General features: G+C 45.3%; 2 protein-coding genes across 2 annotated transcripts; both read left to right on the forward strand.

The window, feature by feature from the left end:
- Positions 1 to 802: 802 nt before the first annotated feature.
- Positions 803 to 23613, forward strand: LOC8028398 (alpha-tocopherol transfer protein-like). Its single transcript, XM_042286545.1, has 6 exons — positions 803 to 985; positions 11776 to 11899; positions 12998 to 13093; positions 18754 to 18947; positions 20538 to 20648; positions 23410 to 23613. The coding sequence occupies exons 2-6, from the start codon at positions 11794 to 11796 to the stop codon at positions 23611 to 23613; spliced, it is 711 nt and encodes a 236-aa protein (XP_042142479.1). The 5' UTR covers positions 803 to 985; positions 11776 to 11793.
- Positions 2226 to 3221, forward strand: LOC121833113. The gene has a single exon (XM_042286211.1). It carries the CDS (start codon positions 2226 to 2228, stop codon positions 3219 to 3221), a length of 996 nt encoding a protein of 331 aa, XP_042142145.1.
- Positions 23614 to 23838: the final 225 nt, after the last annotated feature.

Consider the following 23838-nt stretch of genomic DNA (forward strand, 5'->3'; position numbering starts at 1 on the left):
CAGCTACCATGAGGCATTATCCCTAACCAAGAAACTCCGTTGCACCTCTTTGCCCTTGTCTCGTTTTATCCGGCCACGACCGCCATGACAACTATAGTAAGTCAGGGGAGGGTTTTCAATGCTTCCCTTTTAAAACAAATTACAAAACATGATCGCGCCTGCTGCAGGAGCGGAACACTGCACCGCGATAAGCACAGACGAGATGTGCAGAGCAACGGAATAGCTCAGCTGGGGGGAGACAGCAACGCTCACGGATGGCCTCCCAAGCATTCCCTTTCCTGTCCCTGTCACGGTACTCAAGCTTCCTCGTGTCGTAGACACACGGCTAAAAATGAATTCCCTCAATCAGCTAGCTTCTCGACGACCCAGTCCAAAATTTCAAGCGTGACGCCATACACGGAGTTCTGCACCCGTCGTCTGCTATGCGGACCGTAAGCTCGTCTGCTTCTTTTGAATGGTTGTGGTGACGTCAGAGCGCCGAACTCTTATTGGTTTGCTTGCTTTGAGGTCTACCCGCTATCCTTCAGTCACAGCCAATCAGAGCTCGTCGTCTTTCTGACGTCACTGCAACTCTTGCGCAAAAAGCAGACGACTAGTTCTCCGGACTGCTCGTATTCGCCGCGCTTCTCGCGCGAGGGCTGCCGGGAGCCAGCGCGTGATGCATCCTGGTCCGGCCCCTACGTCGCGGAATTCGGCATCATGTTCATTTTGGCGTCTAGGTGGTCAGGCAGCGTCGAACGCCGCCGGTCGCGCCGATTACATTCATCACTCGTTCAGCCACGTGATGTGCGAGTTTATCCGCGCCGACCTTGTTTACGTGTCTTGTCTGTTGCCTCTGGAGTTGGCTCCGCTCCACCGTCAGAGCTTGCCGCCTCGCTGCCGGCTCGAGATACAACGCCACGGAAGTGTGGTGTCTGCGATTTAAACAGATCGTGAACGCTCCGGTTATACCCAGGGTGCAGTGAAGAGGAACGTTGAAGAAACGGTAAGCTAGCGATTGGCTTTCAGCGATATATTTCTGTCGAAAAAATCTAAGGCGCAAAACAAAAGCTAAAAAAGGCAAGAAGTCTTGCGACTGAAAAAGAGAAATAAGATCGCACTATTCAGGGTGCTTCGGCTACTTTGCGTCAAGACTTAGAAAAAGCTGGTGTACGCCACAGGTGTCGACTCATAACAGTAATTTTCACATTCCCGTTGTGAGCGAGTCAATTTACTTTTTTTGATGTGCGAACTGGCTAATTATTACAAAATAATTAGCTAACTTTTTTAGTATTAAATTGTGCGACCAACCCTTTAATACAAAAGTGGCGGAGTCTGTGGAGAAACATCCCATCGTGTGGATTCTATGAAGGTAGACTTTGGGTGTCTCATTGCTTAGGACTTTAAAAAAAATCTTTAAAATTGACAAACTCTCGCTGCATTTTACCTTTTGGCTTCATTCTTGGTTGGTAGATGCAAGAACCCCGTGGCTGTGTGTATCTTTATTCTGCACAGTAATTATGGAATGCGTTATATTTTGTTTTATAATCTGATGTAATTATTATTATTATCATTATTATTATTTATCATCATCAAGAAGTCCCCAGGAAGCGTCGCCCCTTTTTACTGCTCTGCGAGTTTTCACTCGTAATCGCTTTCGATCGGAACATCCGACGCCAACGAGCTTTTTGTGACTCGGACGATTCCTCTGCGCTGTGGTGGGAACTGACTTTGCTCAAGATCGGGTCCCCAACGTCTTCACTGACAGCATTCCACCGGGTAGGCCTAAGTGACTTTGCCTCTTCGGCCGGCTCGGCTAACGCCCGTTGTGCGCGAGCTTGCCTGGCACGACGATCTCCACAGTGAGCAAAGCATCTCGCGCAAGCCTGCCCAACACATCAAGGCGACGCACGTGACCACGGGGGTACAGCACTTCACATCTTTCCCTCCTGCGCGTGTGCCATGTCTTCTCCACTCAAGTGCGCTCAATGCCACGAGAAGATAGAGTGCCTTCATACACACGCGCGCTTTTGCTTGAGTGGTGACATCTCAGCCATTTTTCCGCCCAATCGTTTTTTATGCATTTTGAAGTGCACGCAATACGGTGTCACTCAGCTCGAGCGCGTAGCTTTGGCTAATGCATAGACGCCATTTTACAGCCCAAGTCTAGCACCGAGTGCGCGAGAGCGTCACGCGCTGTCACATTCGGGTCAACAATGGATGTCTTCACCCTGAGACAGACAGACATGCAGGCACCCTACGAGAAGATTGTGAACGATGGTCGGCACATGTCCCGCGCCGAGTGTAGAACATCGTATCATCTAGGGAATCTTTGCTCCGGTGTTGCGGAAAGTACATTCGATGCCATGGGTGTTGGAAAACGAGAGGTCTGGCGCTGCCGTGTGTGCCGACAACGACATAGCGGGAATGAGTCTCGAAGTGAAGCCAGCTCGTCACAGTGCGCGTCTCCTGCTGGTACGGAACATCTTCGGTCGCTGGAAGCTAAACTGGAGTGTCTCACCTTGCTGAAGGCCAATGTTGACACCCTCCTCGACTTACCAACTCAGATGAATCAACTCCTGACATTGAAGCCGGTAGTCGAGAGCCTGAAATCCGCAGTAACGGAGGTTCAGAAGGACGTAGACTTTCTGTCGGCTCGGTACGACTCTCTGCTGTTTACAGCCACTACCAACTCAACCGCGACAACAGAGCTCCGTAAGGAAACGACATTGCTAAGAAGCGTGGTGACAGAGCAGTCTCAGACCATTGAGCACCTGAAAGAAGAGCTGAACGATACCAGTTGTCTCTCAAACCTTGAGATACATGGACTCCCTCATGCCCCAAGTGAAAACTTAGTCTCCGTTGTGGGCGAGTTGGCTGGCAAGCAAGGCCTCGAAAACTTTCAGCCAAGGGACATACTGGCGGTGCATCGTCTGCCATCTCGGCGCGACGGCCCTCCAGTTATCTTGGTTAAATTGGCTTCAGTGTCGCTAAGAGAACAATGGCTCGCCACACGAGGTAAGCTGAGGACTCTGGCTGCAGAGGGTTCGTTGCCCAAACTCTTCCTCAACGAGAACCTAACGCGAAAGAACAGGGAACTCTTTTGGATGGTACGGGAGAAAGCAAGATTCAAGCAGTACCAATTCACTAGGGTGAAAAATAAGAAGCCATTTGCAAAAAAGTTAGGAACCTCGTCACTGGTTCGCATCCACCGGTTGGCCGACCTGGAATTGATTGTGTAACTCTTTTTGTTTCTAAACGGCTTAAAAATACCAGTGGATAACAACTGCGTCGAATAATGGAAGTACAGTTTCGTCAATGTTCAGATTTTTCTTCATTTCAACGTTTCTCGGAACCAGCTAGTGATAGTACTCTTGGGTTTTTACATGTAAATATTCGAAGTATTCGTAAATATTGGAACCAGCTTGTAATAACTGTAAACAATATGTCACCACTGTTTGATGTTTTTGTGCTAACAGAGATCAATGTTAAAGACGATTTCTGTGGGGAGTTCCGGATACCGGGATATAAATCATTCTTTCTTACACGGCCGATTGGACGAGGAGGAGGAATTGCGATATTTGCTAAGGACTTGTGGTGCAGGGTTGCGGAGTTGCCGCTCCGGAGTTGTAATGATTCCGGAATCATTCCGAATTTTCGCGAACCCGGAATGGAATGGGAATGGAATGGCGGAAACGTTGAGGGGAATAGAATGGGAATGGAATTAAATGTCTTTTGCCCGGAATGGAATGGGAATGGAATGGGCCCGGTTCTTCTATATGTATATTTTTTGTTTTAGTGTTTACGGTCAGTGAACTTGTGCCAGTCAGCGAGCCAGTTTCTCAGAAATAAAATGAGGGGGCGGAAAACAGCTAACCCGCTTGGAGCTCTAACAGACTTATGCGCAAAAAATGCAATACAAAAAAAAAAGCGTCAAAGCAAAGAGCAGAAAGGGAGGGAGGGGGAGGGGGAGGGGGGTGGGGCTGGCGGTGGCGCCTTTCGCGCAGGCGACGGGGTTTACTGGCGTTACACGAGAGCGAGCGAAACAAGAAACCAAGCACCAAGCAAAAGTAACGAAGGCATGGAGAATACACGCGCGCACAGACGGAGACCTGGGAGCGGGGGACGACTCATACCTCGCAGAGCTCTGATATCTCGTTGACTCGCGCGCCGCCGAAAGATGATCAGTTATTGTTTTCTTATAGTTCGAGGAGCGTTGTTTAGCAGGCGGCCTGTTGCCTTCCACGTTCATTCGCGCGCACTCGTTTGAAGTGCGAAATCTAGGTTTGCTTCGGCATTAAAACAAAGCGAGATTCACTTTCCTCTTCCTTTGCACTTTGCTCCGACGCTTGTCTTTTTATACTGCATTTTTACGTGTAGGTCCGCCTTTTACTTGGTCTTTGTTCCGATGCTTGTTTTCTGTGTTATATGTTTTACATTCAAGTGGGTTAGGGTTACAAGCAAGCTACCGGATTCCCGCTCATTTCCTTTCACTTTAGTCTCTGCTTACTGTGTTTCACCTTGTGATGGACCGCTGCGTACGCTACGAGTCACCCTAGGCAATCCAGCACCGTGAGGGGGACTACACGCACGGCGCGTTGCTGTGCCCCAGGGTCATGCGACACCTGCGACACTAAGAACAGAAGGCACTGGATTGGTTTCGATGGCTCTCTTGCTGTCTGTTGCGGTCCATCGTGAGGTGAAGTAGATTGTCGCCACCGCTCTTGTCGCGTGACCGAACTGACTAGACCTGCACAAAGACAGTTTCGTGACATAGTACATACAGTCTCTCGTGCTGCGCCGTAGAGGTTGCACTTTGTCAGAGGATGTGTTCTTGCCACTGTACATGGAGTCGCCTCCAGCAGCGTACTAGCCGTATTGCTGTGCAGGTATTTGAAGAATACAGTAATATAGCTTATTTCTGCGCCACGCACGAACTGGATATGTTTATGGTCTTATCAAACAAACACGTTGGCGGCGTATGTCCTAGAGGACAAATGCAAAAAAGTTAGTGGATTTAAGTTTTGCTGTTTGTTGCGGGCCACGTGGTCGAAAGACCAATGTTTTAAACAAGCATCGTCATATCAAGGGGCTTTCTCAATGTTTCCAGTACAGTGTAAACAAACACTTTCTGCCACCAGCGCCCCGCTTAGTAAAATCAGTGCTTTTTTTTTTAGGCATTTCGCATTTTTTTGCAATTGTCTATCCGTTGGATAATGTCAGCTTTATGGTGCTTATGCCGGCAACACAATGTAGCTATCAAGTTCCAATTTTTATGTTTAGGAATCAGAGGAATGGAATTGAACGATTCAGTCATTCCAGGAGTGAGAATGGGTCCGGTGTCCCCATTCCTAGGAGTTGAAAGGAATTGAATTATCGCAAACTCTGGTTCCCCGGAATGGAATCGGAATGGAATGGGGGTGCCCATTCCGCAACACTGTTGTGGTGTACTGAAACACTTGATGTAGGGTTTTGCCATTGCGAGTCTTTCTCTATGAGGCTATGGAATGATAGGTGGTCCTTGATTTTATTAGCTTTTTACAGACCTCCTTCAGTTAATCCTTTAAGATTTTTAGAATAACTAAAAAATACACTTGGCAATTTTCAGTCTCTCGACATCTGTTTAGTAGGTGATTTCAACATTGATACGCTTCAACCCGCCAAGTCTATTGTACGTGACTATCTGAATCTTTCAGCGCATTTTGGTCTGGAGGACCTGATTTTAGCTCCAACTCGAGAAGAACTCTTGGATAATCACCTTGTGGCCTCGTGTCTGGATAATATAAGCATACGCGCTCCGAATGTTGTTGCAAAATCGGCCGTAATAGAGCAAAAATTAGCCGACCACTACTTTGTGGCGTGTCAAGTTGCATCCCAACTCACGATGAAATCAACAATAGCGATAACAAAAACACTGGAAATAACTGATAAAATTAGATTTTATAACTTGGTTAAAACCTATGATTGGAATAGTTTACTCTCTATTCAAGACTTTGATGAAGTGTACTGTAGGTTTAGAGATATATTTGACTACTTCAAGGACAAATCTAAAAAGGTTGTCACTCCGAGGCGGCGTCGTAGCGAACAAGAATGGTTAACGAGTGACATTTTGTCAGCTATCCGCTGTAAAGATGTTCTTTGGGCTAGATGTCGGCCATCTCCGACCAATACAAACTTGAAAAAAGAATTCCGTAGTATGCGAAACCGTGTAACCGCGCTTATTCGATCAGCAAAAAGAAAATACTTTCGAGATACATTTTTTAAAGCAAGGTCAAATATTTCAATGACTTGGAGTTTGATAAATCAATTACGAGGCACGGGTGTAAAGAGATCGATAGATGCCTCCCTAGAGAAAGTGTTTGGTAACAATACAACAAAACTAGTAGAGGATTTCAATAAGTTTTTCGCTACATTTTCTGGGGTAGCTCGGGATGATACTATGTTCACAGCAGATTTTCTTGATTCAAATGTTTCCTCGGCATTCCTTCCCGAAATGTTCGAACTTGATCTACGCACTTAGCTTTTTAGTTTCAAAACTAACAAGGCGCCCGGTATCGATGGTGTCAGTGCAAATGATCTGCGCCGAAATTATGATTCTATAAAACTTGTGCTCCTTCAGATGTTAAATTGTTTCATTTCCTCCGGGATGATCCCGGTTGATTTGAAAAGTGCGCTAGTAAAGCCCGTATTCAAGGGGGGAGAGCATAAAAAACTTGACAATTATCGACCAATTGCCATTTTGCCCTGTATTGTTCAAATCTTAAAAAAACATATTTTTCAAACTATGACGGCCTTTCTTGATCACTTTAATATTCTGTCGCCCAGTCAATACGGGTTTGTCAACGGACGTGGGACACAGCCATTTTTGGAAGTTTTTGCAGATGAAATGCACCTAGCCTTCGAGAGGCATCAGATTGCTTGCGCACTCTTTATTGATATAGCAAAGGCGTTCGATTTAGTGAGTCACAATATTTTGCTAACAAAATTGCGAAACATTGGATTCCGCGGCCCATTCCTTTCTCTTCTCCGGAATTTTTTAACTGAGAGGACACAGCTAGTTTCTATAGGTAATAGTCGAAGCTCCCGAGTTACCTTAAAGGCTGGGGTTTCCAAGGTTCTCTTTTGTCACCTCTTCTTTTTAACATTTTTGTGAACGATACGTCTGAGTTTAAACATGTAAATTGTTCCAATATGCGGATGACACAGTGTTGCTTTCAAAACATCTTGATTATCCTGTAGCCATCGCATTACTCCAAGAGGACACTTGTCAACTGAATGACTGGTGTAAGACGAATTGTCTTACGATAAATGCATCTAAAGCTCAGCTAGTCTGCTTTCGTAATCCTCTTAAGATGTTAACGCCCAATCATCCTATATATATGCATACCTCTCTTTGTACATCTTGCAGTTGTCCCACATCTTATGTAGATCAAGTTAAATATTTAGGAATTCAATTCGAAAGTGATTTGTCGTGGAATTCTCATCTGTCAAAACTTTGTAAACGACTGAGAAATGTATCTTGTTTACTGTACAATACCAGATCTTTAATACCTTATTCAACGAAAAAGTCAATAGCTCACGCTTTGGCATACAGTGTTTTGCGTTACGGAATAACTATTTTTGGTCACAGCCCCGGGACGATGGGGTCGAAAAATAAACTCAGTCTTAAAAGGAATATTTAAAAGCATGGTTTATGGTTCCATATCGTAAACTGAAGGAGAGATCACAGCAGTCTTGGGCTTGCCATTGTTCCACTCCTTATTGGTTCAGACCGTTGTATTGAAACACTTTTGGTGTGATAATTTCAGAGTACCTCATGTCGTATCTAGATCGCTTCGACACACCGAGCGCTATGAAATGCCTTTTGTAGTGACAAAATACGGAAAAAAAATTCGGAATTTTTATGTTCCCTATATATTTAATAGCCTACCGGACGATGTTTACACTGTGGACTCACTAAACAAACTGAAGCAAATGCTCCGATCTAAAAGCGCAAGTTTTTAACTGTGCTGTGTATGTGCATGTGTTTGTGTGACCATCATCGTTTATATTGTGATGTATGTTGAGCTTGGAAGCTTGCGTATGTGGAAGCTTACGGACGCTCTTTTTTTCACAAACTGTAGGGTCTTGTCCTTCTGGACAGACCCGCCTCACTATGAAGTGAACTACACGCGTAAATAAACATTATTATTATTATTATTATGTTATTATTATTATTATTATTATTATTATTGTTGTTGTTGTTGTATGTGATTCAAACCCAAGGTTTGATGTTCACGAGGGCAAAATGGTTTGCGCATCATTACGAGTGCTTCGCCCTTCTGTGTCGCCTAACTACATACATAATCTGAGAACACCAAAGCTACAGCCGTTACCTCATTTAACGGATAGGACAATAAGCTAATATTTTAACGTGAAACGTTTATTGGCTAGGTTTTAAGATGAAGTGAAGGTACGAAAAGCGTAACCGCGAATTTCCCCGCAAAACTAGCAAGGAAAATGACGTGACATGACTTGATGTCAGGTGATCTACACACTAAATCAGTTTTCCCGCTAAATTTAGCGGGGAAATTGGCACGTGACCGGACGCGAGTTTACCCGCTGAATTTAGATTGGGGAAAAAACGTCACATGGCTTGATGTCACATGACCCACGCACAAATTCGTTTTACCCGCTGATTCGTTCGTGGGTTTAGGATAAGGCTACCAGGGGACGTGTTCCAGAAATGTCTCCATAAACGGAAATTCACTGGACGGTACATCAATGTTTGTTGAATGCCTTAAAACAATCAGCGAGCGCAGCTTCTGATAGTTCATGACCATCTATACTATAGCATTATATGTTTGATCGACGTGCCTTTCCGACCACGGCCCAGGACATTGTCCATCAGTTTCCAGGTGGCGTCGGGTTTTTTTCGTGTGAAGTGAGAAAATTGTTGCCGATAATATATTTTCTTGGCAGTTCTAACTTCCGCGTTCAAATTGTTCCTTGTTTTTTTTGTTTTTCTTTTTGTACTTTTTTAATATTGTGTGCGAAAAAGCGTGATAGCGCTTATATTTGTCTTCTATCAACTTCTTATGTACTGTCGTGAGCGAAGGTTTTCTGCTTTTTTTCGACCGTTTAATCTTTCTGAGAAGGAAACGCACGGCATATATGTTTGTGTAAACCCTGTAATAAAATTAGAGTATGCAATATCTGGATCAGGAATGACAAAGAGGACCAGTTGTGTACGCTCTCATTTTCGAAGGGTTTCAAGGCCTCAGTTACCGTACAGTGCATATCAGATATGCACTGTACGGTAACTGGCCTTTTCTGGACGATTATTTTTAGGACGATTATTTTTTTCCATTTCCACTTGAGTAAACATATAAACAGGACAATGATCACTGATATCTGATATGATAGTGCCAGCGTGAGAGATGATAGTTTCAGTATTTGCAATTTGTAGATCAAGACAGGAATAAGTAGTCGGCGTAACACGTGTTGGTGACTGGAATAGATACATGAAACAAGCGGAGTAGACTACAAATGAGGCGAAAGTTGCTTCTCTTGAGATACTCCACATACAGTTCAAGGAAATTTATAAGATGCGAGACATTCCCGTTAGAAGCCCTGTATACCACAGATACGATTTAAGAGTCGTTTATCAGTGTGAATGTTTTATAACCATCGGTTACCATGAAAACCTTATGAATCATATTCTATCTGCGACCATTTTTAACATAAATGGCACCGCCGCCTTCTCGCCGGTCCGGCTGGTTAATGAAACAATTTCTGTATCCGTGGAGGCTGATCGTATTGCTATTATTATTAAACCATGTTTCGTTCAGCATTATAACATCAAAAGAAGAAGTACATTGGTTCAGAGAGTATCTCATCTTCTTTCTTACTAACGGAACGAGGGTTAAGGTGCAGAAGAGAGATGCGTGACTGGCAGGATAGCTGGAGGTGATAGGGCTGCACAAAATCGGGATATTTCACCGATTCGGGATCTACTTTCTAAACAAAAAACTTCACAAGGAAGAAAGGAAAACCGGGAATAAAAAAGAATAGTTGCCGTTATGTTGCAAACGCCATCAAGATATGTCACCTTTACAGTTGGCGTTTTCCCGGCCTTGCGTGCAAATATGTTACCGTTTCGCACCCAGAGAGACTTCCAGTTTCATTCTTTATTCTTGGCAACAGTTATTCATAGCAATTTTGTTTTAGAGTGGGGAAGAGCAGTTCGGCTCACAAAAACCGAAGCCTCCGACCTCATGCCAGTGTCATCGCAAGTGATTCGCCGTTTCCTGGCATGTCCTAGGAAATAATCCTGCCTGTTTTTGCGCGTGAAATGCACAATAATGTTCTTGGGCGTGCCGTTGGGAACAGGTGGCACACTTCCAGATCGGTTTCCAGTAGTGGCACGTCAATGGCCACTCTTGCGTTTTTAACAATTTCTAGAACGCTTTCATTTTGTTGGAGTGGGCTCCCTCTAATTTCGATGTTTCGATTGCGGCTGTATTGTTCGCCATTTACAAGCAGAATTTCATATTCTCTGACTCGCTCATGTAGTTATGAGAATTCTGATCAAAGTTCATTGTTATCTGCCTTAAAGGGGCCCTGCAAGGATTTTTTTATTGGTTTTTAATTTGCACCGAACCTGAGCGCACTGAACGTAGTAACTTAGTGAAACTTTTCTTTTCTCGAAATTCGCTTTATTTTAAAAGTTATAGGCAAATTAAAATTACAAAAACAAGCAAAAAATAACCTCCCTCATGACGTCCTTAGTTGCTTGGGTGGCCGTGAACTAGAGGAGGGGTAGTGGGCTAATCGCGAGCGCTCACGGATGCCACACTCCGTGTCGACGGCGCGAGAGGGCGCCACTAAAGCATGTTCCGGATAGGCTGTATGCAGCGGGCAGCCAGAGGGGCTCTCATTGCATTTGCTGCGCGTTTAGACACAAATTCGGCATGACACTTCATTGACCATAAGCCACAGCAAACACAACGTAAAGATCAGTTCAGAATGGAAGCCATTTGGCGCTGTCATACCGCGAAACGGCCAAACCGCAAGAAAAAGCTTCTCGCCGAAGGTACCGAAGGCCTTCGGAACGCTCGGTGCCGGTCGGATCCTCCTGTCGATACGACCGCAGCGCCGCCGCGTATGTCCGGGACCTTTCCGTATCGGCGCCTAATCCCACTACTCCTTTCTAGTACGCGCCGCCTTTTCCACCGCTTGGTGGCGGGCATGTCGGCAGGTCATTTCTTTTTTCCTTACTTTACAAACTGCATTCGTTTCTTTTGTGATCTAAACTACTGAAGAAAAGACTACTTTTATAAATAATTGATACGGTTCGCGCCACTTATGTTTTGTATTTCGACTAAATAGAAGCTTTTAGAGGCTCTGACCAGTAGTAAGCCCGGGACCAAAGACGTCATATTTTGCGCGCTTTCGGTACAGCGGGTCGCCCTCGTCGGTGGAGGAGGTTTCCGCGTCGTCCGGTTAAAATATGACCCACTGATATTTAGTTACTCTCTCCGTACCCGCTGGCTAGCCCGAACTTCAGGAGACGTGAAGACCGCAGAAAAGGTAGACGCTTAAATATGATTGCAGGGCCCCTTTAAGCTCCTTATTTTCCTTCATTGTGGTGTTCAGCTGGTCCCTCGTATCCTCAAATGTCTTGATAATTGATTCCATGCCTACATTCACCTCTTATAGTTCTTTTCTGAACTTTCTCTCAATTGAGCTTTTAAATTTTTCGTGTTCCTGCCTTATGTCTCGCTCAATATCTTCACAGAGTTTTGACATTTACAGAGCCTGCCAACTTCCATCATGGAAGGGCTTCCCCCCGACCTAAAGCTCGTGGCTAAACAAGAGCTTGGGGAAACGCCGCAAAGGAGGAGGGATGCTGTGGCACGATTACGGACGCTTGTCCAGGGTAAGTAAAGAGGAAGAAACGGTGCACAGCTTAACATCCCTAGTCCTTGATAACAAAGCAAAAGGGCTGACTAAATTGGCGTCCCCTCTAAGGGGCATCGTGGTACACAGCTTGGGTACGAGCGCTGCGACTCACTAACTGAACACGTGTTCTCACTAACCGATCGCGTGTCCTCAATAAATTGAACAGGTGTTCTCTATAACCGAACACGAATCCCTGCAGAACGCTGGCGCAGGGCTCGCGAACAATATGTGCATCGCGTTGTCGCCTTGAATGAAAAGCTGAAAAATCTTCCTTACGGCCCTACTACCCGTAGGAGGTGTTGGTACACACCCGTTAGAGAAGAAAGGCGGCAAGAACGAGTGCCAAGACGCAAGGATATGAGACTTCTTACAAGACTAATACGCATGATTCATTTTCTCTAGCGTGACGACAAAAGTTTGTGTTAGCTTCAGTTCAAAGGAGGTCGTATATTTGGTATTTCCACATGATTTACCATGAGGAGAGGAAATTCCGGAGCCCAGAACGGACAATTTGAACTTCTCCCTCTTTCGGTAGCCCCAGATTGCGGTGACCCTTTAGAGCTATTTGAGAATGAGACGGCTCGCGAGGCTTGTGGCAATTAGAGAAAACCACCAAGGCGGCGTTGAAACGATGGTACGCGCGTCACCGAGGAGCGTACCATAAGCCACGAAGAGCGAAAATCAGCGAATGCCACGCTGATGCGATCTTTCATGACGTATCAACGCTGGTGATACGATAGCTGGCGATATCGGCGATAAACAGAGCTTTTGGCTACGGAAACAACACCGCGTGCACTCTAAATACGGCGGCACACGGCAATAACCGCGCCAAAAGAGGTGCACGCCAAAATGGTAGCGCTCGGACCGTCTGGCGGCGCGAATGCCAAACCCTACGCGAAGAGTAGACGAAGTTTTCGCTCTCAGTAATTGGAGGGAGACAGCGGAAGACACAAGAGCAGTTTGACTTTCCTTCTATTCACTATCATTACAATCAGAGCTCAGCGCTCTGACATCCACCGCACGCTCTCATCTCCTTTTCTCCTTCATTTGCTCTCCGTGTATACATTCCTGACAGAGGAGCCGGCGCTGCAGTGCCCCCTGGACGAAGAGTTCCTGGTGAAGTTCCTGCGCGGCCGCAAGTACCGCGTGGAAGAAGCCTTCGAGATCATCCGCAAGTATTTCCGGGTCCGGTTGGAATACACGGACATTTTCGATAATCTACTGCCATCACGCATCATGTTTGATGCGATATTCCGCCAACACAAGCTGCTGACTCTTCTCAAGAAACCCGATCCTCAGGGGAGGCGAATAACCCTTTTCAAGCTGGGTAAGTCAGACTCCACGGGAAAAGTTTATTGCCTTGAATCAGCAAAGTGTGAAGCGAAGAAAATATAGAGGAGCGGTGCATACAGTTTTTGATTCCACAAGTTGAGGGCTATTAGCCCCGAAAAGTTCGCGTGGCGCCCCCTTACGGCGAACCGGGGTGACGTCACTGCGAGGAGAGAATTTTTCCCCGGCTCGCCCCGCTCGCCCTGTGGAGGCTGTGACGACGCTAGCTGTCGGCGCGCTCGTTTCTATTTATTTTTTTAGGCGTGTTTTTCGCAGGAAGTGTAAATTTTTTTATGTGCCTTTATTGAGGTATGGCCTGTAGCTACAAACGAAACTTCAAGCAACATTTTAAGCATGGTTGACAGGGCGGCAACGCATATGAAAATAAAGTATGGCCACAATTGCAGGAACATCACTGTAGATTTACATCTCGCACAATAAATGCTCCTGATGGTCTGAATGAAGTGGCAGGTTGTGTATACTATTTTTTTGTATCTTCGTTTTTAAACATGATCGCCGAAGCAGAAAAGCTGCTTCGGCAATCTTGCTTCGGCGATTAGTTGAGGGTATATCAACTGTCAACTAAAGTATAACAAACGTAAGCGAAGGTGTCTAGCTCGTTATTAGTCCCTTGGGCTCTAAAATTGATATTTTACTTAAATCGAATTGTCCTAAAGCTAAAATACCAGAAGCTTTTCTCAAGAGAACTGTCGCACTTCACAGGTTCCACATTTTCTGCTACTAGTGCTGCATCTACCACTGGACAAACGTTCGAATGCTTGCTTTTACTCCTGTTTTTCTCTGTTGTCATAGGGTCCAGGTGTAGGGAGTTTGGAGGCTGAGGAAGCTTTTGGGAACATGCAGCAGTGTCTCTTTTAATTGTAAATGACGATTCAGACTAAACGGTGTATTTTCCGGATACCCAAGACTTGAATAAAGAATTTCCGGAAAAAAGTATAAACATTCTAAATTACGGCACTATTGCTGTGCATATTTTGGGCAGTTCAATACATATCATACAGGCAACTGGGCGCGATTCGGCCGTTTTTGCTGCTACCATACAAAATAATTTCCAGTAATTAGGCATCTTCTAAGAAATATGCCTGCATACGTATATATATATAAATAATTCATAAAGAAACTACATTTATGTAAAACAGCCCTGTTCCACGAGTACTTCAAAGCTAATCGGACACGGGGCCTTTAAAAGATCTGCGAACCAGCGCATGCAGAGTGGCAGCGCAAAGTCGGAGTCGCGAGCTAATTTGCCGACCACCCAAAGGCCCATGATCTAAATGCCACTTCAAATGCCTTGAAAGCAGGATGTAATATCGTCCTAAATCATGAACATGCAAGGAACAGAATTCCATCGTCTGAAATACTTGCGCCTCCGCTTCACCGACCCCTCGCAAGATTGCCTTGTGTCGTGTGGACGGACGGGGAGGTTCATTGGCGGAATTGCCTCCGCCGATTGCTTTCGGGATTTGTAACCCAATTTTAAAAGTAAAAGGGACAAGCAAACTTATAAAATGTACGGAGGCACGTCAATATCGGCCTAACCCGACGTCTTGTACACCGGGTAAATGAAGTCCAACTCCTCGAAGAGCTTGCGGCACACAACGCCAAACCAGGAAACCGGCGCTGGGAAGCGAGCCGATGCGAGATCGCGGAGCGGAGTCCCCCCCCTGACGTCACGGTACACCTCACCCAATCAGGGCGCGGCGACCGCAGCGACGCTTGTGTTCGCTCTCGGGGCTAATACGCGAGCAGCAAATAAATACGTGATTCAGCTGCCAAAAGGATCGGTTGTGCACTCATTGCGGTTTTCTGATCGTTATATGTCTCTATTCCGCCTCTTTGGCTTACCTATGTCATTTTTGTTCAGGTGATTATTTCTAGGGTAGGTATAACAATGTGATAAACTTTTAAAACGGAAACTTCTGGAAATCGACTATGTTGTTCTAGAATTCGGCAGCTCAGCTTTAGAGATTACATGTTTTTCGTAGCAGGTAAAAGTTAGCTTGTAAACTGCCTGCAAATACAGTATTGCTGTTGAAGAAACTGTGCGAAATGAAAACCGCATTCCGTCATACCCCCTGCTCACCATCCAATCAATGGACACGTTTTTGCGTGCGTTAAAATTAGAACGCTTCGCGGCCTGTATTATTTTTGTTACATTTCCTCTAATGCCAAATGGCAAGATGGGGCGTAAATAAAAAAAAATAAATAAAGAATGGGCAACTAGGAACTGTTCAGACGTAAATTATGACTTCGGCTGCAAATTCTTGGCTGAAATTCCGAAGTTTCATCAAGTATCGTCCATTTATTACGGCTCGTTTTTATTTCTGTGTGTCCACAAATAGATTCTACAAGAACCCAAACTTGTTTCCATTTTTGAAAATACAAAAATCAACCAAAAAACCCCCCTCCCCCCCCCCCCCCCCCCAAAAAAAAGAAAAGAAAATAGAAGACAGTCCGATATGGTATTATACCAATTTGGAATGTTAAAAAAAAAGTAAAAAGTAATAAGGTGGTGAACTGGGACCAGTTGCTTGACGTTAGACATGATTTGCAGTAATTTTCCTACCCCTTCCCCCCCCCCCCCCCTTGTTTGTCTGAAGGCAGCCCCCAAAAAATCATTCGCTAAAAAAAAAGGAAAAATAGAGTAATATTTATTTTGCACCAACCATTTATTTTCTTGAGCGCGCTAGCTCAAAGCGGTCCCTGTTGGGAAGGAGATGGAACAGTCACGCCTGCAGCAGTACGCTTCCGCTGTGGTGACAACAAACCGCATTTTCTTGTTACTTTTTTATCCAAGAAATCGAAGATTACGATTCAATGACCTTTCCTCATGCGATCAAAGCACTGGTCAATGCGACGCGCACGTGCCTACATCGTGCTAGGCGAGGTTCAATTTCTCTGTTATGCTGTGTTAAACACCGGGCTGCGAGGACAACAAGCTCGATAAAGCGCTCACTGTAGTTCGATCTTCTGCCCAATATGTAGATAACGACAGAGTGGCATCGGAGCACTAGCCGTTTCGTCGCCTCTCCTCCGCGCTGCTTAGCTCTCGGCTCCTCCTCCTATTACCGTGAAGGAGAGTGATACCCTGACGGATATTTCCTGACGCTGCTTCTTACTCTACTTTGTACTTTCTTAAACAAACTACGCATTCTTCATTAAATGTTTAAACTGTGACGTTGAATGTAGAGCTCGAAAACCTCTGTCGAGTAACACACTTGCATCTGTGTACACACGCTGAAAAAGGAAGTGGAAAAAAACTTGCCTCCTTGTGCCCACCCCCCCCCCCCTTTCCAGACCCCTGGAAATTCAGACACTCCCCCTAATTTCATTTCTTGGGAAACTCCTCATTATGTGAAAACACACCTCAGAACACGCGAACTACAAAAAAGAACTAGCACGACAGGATAATGCTGTACAGCATTGTTCGGTCGTGTTTGTTCTTCGTCGTTGTCCGGGTTTTCTGAGCTGATTTTCTCCAGCATGTTCAAAGATAAAAACTCCTTTTAGCACCTCCTCAAAAAAAAAAAAAAAAAAAATCCAGCAAACACGTTTGACCGATTTGGAAAATCGACTAAGCGGAATTTACACCGAAGGGCAAGGAGATGCACCTGTGTCACCAAGTTGACTACCGTAAAATACCGAGCATGAGCCTCAAGCGCCCCCTCCCATTTTATGAAAATTTAATATTTTGGTGTCCGCAATCTTAAATGTTATTCCCAAACCGAGTAAGGGACCCTTCCCTGTTTTGATTGGATAATCTCTGAATTTGGAGAGGGCGCTTGCTCGGTATTTTACGGTCATACCGTGTTCTTGTAAAAAAAAGTCTGTATATGCCAGGAGGCCCAACCGTGACGTTTTTATGGGCTAAGTTTCGAACTAAGCCCATAGGGAGTACAGCATGTTATTTGTTCTCGTGTTTTCGACAAAAGGCTTCGCTGACCTAGTCAAACTCTACGTCAACAGTCGGCTCAAACCAGGGTGTCTGGCAAATTATTGTTTTGGAATTCTCTGACTTTTCCAGGTTTTCCCTGACAATTTCAGGTGAAATTCCCTGACCACTGTAGAGGCGGTTAAGTATATAAGATCATTACAACAAGGCACTGAGCATTGAGCAGTGCGAGGATTATTTGGCACGGGCTTAATCCAACTTTCATGTTCCAAAATATTGGGGTTCGTTCAGTCCGGATTAAATGGGCCCTTTCTTGCTGCCGACATCGTCAGTGAAGAGACCACTTCCAGAACACGATGACAACGTGACGCAAGACCACAAACGCATTGTTAACAACCGAATGGCAGCATGGCCGCCAAATGGACACTTTCGGATACTTTCGGCTTGGAATGGATTGGGTTCTGCGGCTTTCTCAATTATTACTAAATCTAGTAGCTCTAACTGGATTTAGCCTAGTTCTGCGCCCTAGATCCAATCCAATCCAATCCAAGGCTTGGGCTGGGTTTGTCGGCTGTTCTCTTTGCATCGGGTAGCACTCTACATCGGGTGAGCAGAGCCTACGCTCCACTCTAAGCAGAAATTATTGCCTATTTTTCTGCACCCAAGTCCTCAAGTCTTTGCTCTGGGCACTCGATGGCGTTTCCGCTGGTTTTACCTGACTGGGCTCGATTTTTAACAATATCCCCGACAATTTCCTGATTTTTCTCGGTAATTAAAATTTTCTTGACAATTCTCGATTTTCCCGGTTTTCCCGATCGCTAGGCACCTTGTCAAACTCTCGTTCAACCAGTAATGCACTCAGTGAAAATGAGACCCAGCCTAACGTTGAGGCAAACTTCGTGCTCAATTTGAGCCCCACATTTGATGGCGGAAGATAATAATAATAATAATAATAATAATAAATTTTTATTTTGTTTCATCCCTGAAACGGGGTACCAAGACAAAAAGCTGCTGCAGCAGCTTGACGGAGGTCCTGACCCCCTTTACAGCAGGTGATTCCTGAGCAATTTCAAAAACGAACAAAACGAATGCACGACAAAACTAAAAATGACAAAAAAATGAACGACAAAACGAATCCAGTTCATACGCTTTGTATTGACTCAACACTGAGCTCCGTGGAAGCCAAGCTGGACAAGGCGTCCTCTCTAATTCCACCTCCTCGCCAATCACCGCTTTTCATTTGAACATTCTCTTATACCGAAACCGTCTTGGGGGATCGGTCACCGAATCTGTTCAAGCACCTCAGTTCAGAGCCTGGTGAGAGAAAGCTCGCGCTGGAGGAACCCAGGGCCTGTGTTCAATCACAAACCATGCTCGTTTTGACCTGAATGAGCGTCGTAAAGGCGTGCGGTCGTGTATTATTATATACCGTGATGCACGTTAAAAGCCCCAGGCTAGCTGTCGTACCGCACTCGTCAAATTTCTTCCCTACAGCCGAGACACCAGACACCCATTGGAGCTAACTAACTTCCGGCTGTCTGCACGAACACGCACCGCAATCAAAACGTGTTTCCTCCGTGACCTTGCAGGTGTCTGGAACCCAAGTGTATGCTCACTAAACGAGTTCTATAGAGCTGTCATCGTTGGAGCGGAATACTGTCTGCTGGATCAGCGATTCCAAATTGCAGGCGTCGTGGCGGTGGTTGACCTGGAGGGACTCAACTTTTCTCACCTTCTCCACTACACGCCGAAGGAACTCAGGAAGACTGTCAAGCTGGGCCAGGTGTATCTTCATAGCCTACTTTGAGGATTATAACGCCGTACGCTGTAGTACGGCCATGTTACCGATGAACGCACGCTCAACTATGTATAAACCTCTCCAAATATCGCCTTCTGAGCGCTGCCGTCTTTGTCTGCAGGGCAGCGAAACGCCTTCTGAGCATGCGCTGTAGCTCTATTGCGCGGTATATGAGACGCTGCACATGTGTCCAACGCTCGGTGACTCAACATTTTTCGCCCGGGTGATACACTCTAAAAAAAGTCTGTGCGTCTACTTTCACGCACAACACTCGGAGAACCAATGAGCGCAACTTACGGAAGCATACAGCTCAGCGAATGACAACGGCGAAACATATGTTTAGACCCAAAAACGCAGTCCGAGTTGTGACATTAAGCAATGCAAGCGTGACGTTTTGCATTGCTTAATGTAACAACTGAGACTGCGTTTTTTGGTCTAACATATATTTGGGCATCGTGATTCGCTGAGCTGACTCCGTAAGTTGCGGTGATTGGCTCTCCGAGTTTCGTGCGTGAAAGTAGACGCACAGACTTTTTTAGAGTGTAGGTGCTGAGGTCTACCTTTAACTACGTATCTCTCCGAGTACAACTGCTGATCCGATGGAGCCAATCAAACAACACCAAGAGTGTCTCGTCACGGTACCTGTCGTCTTCGTGAATTTGCCTGTCGTCTTCGTGGAATTGCCATCACTGGCTCAACCAATCACAGACAAACAAAGGGCAGGATCACGGCGCATTTGCTGCGATTTATTAGTCCGTTTCACCTTAGGTCCGAGCGCGGCCGATGTTATGAGCGGAAGGGCCCATCAAACGGCGGAAAAAGCGCAACGTCATGACGTGCTCCTTTCGCTTGATAGGACTAGCCGGCGGACGAGCACGCACAGAGAGACGGCGAACAACGGCTGGTCCTCTTAGGGGCAGAGAACACGCCATGACGTTTGCCTTTTTCGCTTTTTTATTGGCCCTTCGACTTATTACATCGACCGCGCTCGGACCTAAAATGAAACGAAGTATATAAGCATTTTAAAACGCTACTTCCCCACGAAGCTCTTAGAAGAGCCAGTCGCTGCTATCGGGAGCTCCGCCAATGACGAGGCTGCGAATATGATTAGGCCTAAAAAGGAAGAGTCTGCGCTGTGGCACCATCATAATATATTTCGCCTTGCTAAATATGTCAACGTGCAAGCTGCTTACTAGGCTTATGCTCCTCGATTCACTGAGATTCTATCGCGCAGAGAGGTGTATTCCCGTAAAAAAGTAGTTCATAGCATTATAGCTTGTTTCACTCCACGTGACGTTATGTTGCAGTTTTCTTCAAACCAAAGTGTGGTAGTCATGAAAATGATGATTGAAGGATTCTAATATATTTCATAACGAAGGTATGCCGCAGATATCTCACTGGTTCTGAAATATTCTAGGTTCTTCGTCGACGTCCTCATTGCACTTAACCGAGAAAGAAAAAAAAAAAGAGAAGAGGAAGAAACTGAGTGTCTCGATTGACATGAACGCAATGACAAACGAAACTAATGACAACCTCAAACAAGTCTTAATCAAATTGTCGCCATTCATATTACAGGAATGCTACCCACTCAGGATCAAGGGTATCTACTTAGTGAACAATCCTGAAGTATTTCAGCTCCTGTACGCAGTCGTCAAGTTGTTTCTGAACGCGAAGATCATCAAAAGGGTAAGGATTTTTGCACACAACTGTCTGCTGACGCAAGACACGTTGGCGTCATGGCGTATTGAGCCTCGTACAAACCAGCTGCGTGCATAATTCTACAGCGATGCTGTAAATGGCTAGGGTTCCTTGCATTTTTCGCGTGCACTGACTAAAACTCTACGCTCGCACCGCCGCACGCGCCGCACACACGGGTCTTCCCCATATAAAAGATTAGAAGTGAATAACCAAAATGAAGTGTTGATGAACGCGCGTGCAAGATGCCACATGTTTTAGGCTTATGTTTTGGAACAGTTTTTGCTGCCATAGCCTCCTCTATGATGACAAAGCCTGGCAGTTCGCCACGAGAAGCGGCCGTTGAAATTGAACAGGTTGAGCGGCAGAACAACGGATAAGAGGAGAGCTTAAAGTCCATTGATAATATTCGCGTTTACAAGTACCGCCAACCATTGTTGTGGAAACGCGCGAGACATCTGCCACGAGCGGATGTTCCGCCGCCATGCGCTTCCAAGGGCCGTTCATTTCAGTGCTGCGCCGCCATTTGCTTCCAAGGGCCGCTCAAGACACGGGCCTCGTGCACTAGTGTATTTGACGCTACTTACTATGCTCGCACCCCACCGCCCTATCTTTGGCGTCGTTCCAAGCGTTTCCATTTGTTCTAGTTTCCTTTTGTTCTGCCCACCTTGGGGTGACGCATTAAGTGTCTCAATCATTCATCTGGATATGATTATTATCAGTTCTGCTCATACATGAAACGTCCAGCCTTCCAAAGAACGGGTAAAAAGTACAACCACCATGCCACACCTCAGGCCTGTTAATGATCTCGAATGAGTCGTGATTCTTCTCGACATGGAAGGAAGGGTTTGTCACATACTTGGTCTTCAGTTTATGTGAAGCGGTCTGAGACGCTAAAGGGTCTGAATATTTTTGAAATGCTGAGGGGTTTGATGGGCTGAAGGGGTGTGAAGGGCTGAGAGGGTCCATAACAAACCAGGGCTGAATGGTTATTTACAATAGGAAGATGTCAATGTTTCAGAACAAAGCACTTTCTGATTCACAATCTAAGTAATTTTCTGAAACTTTAAATGGGAAAATGGGAGCCGTTACCGGTAGTTGACGCCATCCGTCCTCATATATTCGTGGGCTTCGTCGGCCACTATTTTTTTATTGAAAGTTTCTAAAAATTCCCAATAACTTTTTGAATAAGATAAAGGTTGGCCCTGAAACTTTTGCACATGGTCCAGAACGTTAATGCTATATTTGGACGTATGCTGACTGTTCGACGTTGCGTAGTTTAAATTCGCGGTGAAAGAAAAACATTGTGATGTTCTGTCGGGAAAACCCTGTGTACAATAGTTCTTCATAAATTGGCGATTAAAGAATTCCTGGAGTTTTTGCTCAAGAATTGGGTAGAAAGTGCGCCTCAGACGCCAGCTTTCTGCCTCCAATGGTACTTCGGCGTCCAGTGAACACGCGTAGAGAAAGCAGTTCAGAAGGCAACGAGCACGTTGAGGGTGTTTACCTTGAGCATTTTTAGAGACATGGCAGCAGAGACGAAAATTGCTTACGCGTACGTACCCACTTTTGTCGTTTTTCTTCGGAGTCTGAGCTCAGTCGCGATACCATGAGCTGTTAACCCTCTATTCGCGACTTTTTTTAACACCTCTGAGACAGCACGGCCCTAGCGATGAATTGTCGGGCTCATCTAAAGGAACTCAACGCTGACACGGATTGACCACGAGTGGTGCGCAGTGTTGGTGGTAACGCGTTTCAAGTAACGGCTTTACCGGTATCGCGTTAGTTTCCGGTGCCGTAGCAATGTTTTTCTGGCATTTTTCAAAGCAGTACCGAATAACATATGTTACTCATTTCGAGTAACGGATAACCTAGTTATATTGCCCGTTACCTCTTCTTTCCAATGCTTAAATAATTACGCTTCAATTTTGTTTTTCGTGTTTCTAGGGGCAAAGTTGTATAGGTTCTGGCTCTCATCCCACATGCCTTCATTATTTTGCATCTCTTTTTTCCACGCAAACCCTACCACTTTCTACAAATATGGCGCTAAGCACATCAGCAACGTTGGAGCAGTAAAACTTTTGAAATCGTAAATAAAAAGTAACGAAAACATGCAACGTGCCTTACGTTATTATTGGTAACGGTAGCGCTTTCTTTTTATTTAGAGCTCATGTAGGTCTGTTACGTGTTCTCATTATTTACAAGTAACCAGTAACGAATTTGGTTACTTTTGTTTACTGTAATGCCTTCAACACTAGTACTACAGGGCTCGGCTGGGTCAGCGTTCGGTATGGGACTCATACTCAGTCAGTAGAGAGTTTAATGGAACAGTTTTTGCACGTCAAGTACGGTATCATGGACCCTCCGATACGAACTGTGCATATGCCAGCTTTCTGCTGTAGCGCATGCTCAGTTCTTACCGGAGGGCCCATCGTAGCATGTCGGATGAACAAAAGCGGTTCCCTGACACTCCCTAGTGAGGGCGCATGCTCTAGCCGAACGATGACACAGTAATCGTCTCTAACCTGTGTCCTGCGTTGACACTTTTTAGGTGAGGCCAAACATATATCACGGCATGGGGCCTTGCCATTATTAGGCATTTATTCATATTACAAACTGCCGAACTCAGGACGCAAGCTGACTCGACATTGGGAGGATATTGAAAAATGCAACCCTTTTTTCTATGCCGTCATTTTTTTTTTTTCCTGTAGATCTGATTTAGATATGAAGGGTCGTATTTTTTTCATTTCAGGTTCACTTTATTGGACGCGACTACGACCAGCTTCATAAATTCGTTCCCCGCGAACTGCTGCCCGAAGAATACGGTGGTACCCTGGGCAACTACGACTACGACGAGTTTGAGCGGGCCTTGCTTAACACCGGGACATTTTTTGTGGAGCTCGGCAAACATGGCTACCGGGAGGGGAAAGCGCAGAAAGAGTCGACTGGGCTCTAAACGAGTCAGTTCCCTTAAATACTGCAAGAAAAACAAAAATCTCTGAACGTGTGCGAAAAGGATAGAATTAAAGTTGATTGAGGAAATAAAAATGTGGACACCAGTTTTTGTTTTTGTTTTGTCTTTCACTGGCTTTGTAATCTTTATACCTTTCGATCACTACTGTTCATTCATCTACATATTATAGTCAAATATATGGGGGATCAGTTTCCTTTAAGTGTAAGT

The sequence above is a fragment of the Ixodes scapularis genome, unplaced genomic scaffold (assembly GCF_016920785.2).
Source record: "Ixodes scapularis isolate PalLabHiFi unplaced genomic scaffold, ASM1692078v2 PGA_scaffold7__128_contigs__length_106722199, whole genome shotgun sequence".
Lineage (NCBI taxonomy): Eukaryota > Metazoa > Arthropoda > Arachnida > Ixodida > Ixodidae > Ixodes > Ixodes scapularis.

Excerpts from the sequence above, each read along its gene's own strand:
- LOC8028398 (XM_042286545.1), top strand. The coding sequence starts at position 11,794 with ATGGAAGGGCTTCCCCCCGACCTAAAGCTCGTGGCTAAACAAGAGCTT. Across the intron at positions 11,900-12,997 it reads ATTACGGACGCTTGTCCAGG|AGGAGCCGGCGCTGCAGTGC; the intron begins GTAAGTAAAGAG and ends CATTCCTGACAG. Across the intron at positions 18,948-20,537 it reads AGACTGTCAAGCTGGGCCAG|GAATGCTACCCACTCAGGAT; the intron begins GTGTATCTTCAT and ends TTCATATTACAG.
- LOC121833113 (XM_042286211.1), top strand. The coding sequence starts at position 2,226 with ATGCAGGCACCCTACGAGAAGATTGTGAACGATGGTCGGCACATGTCC.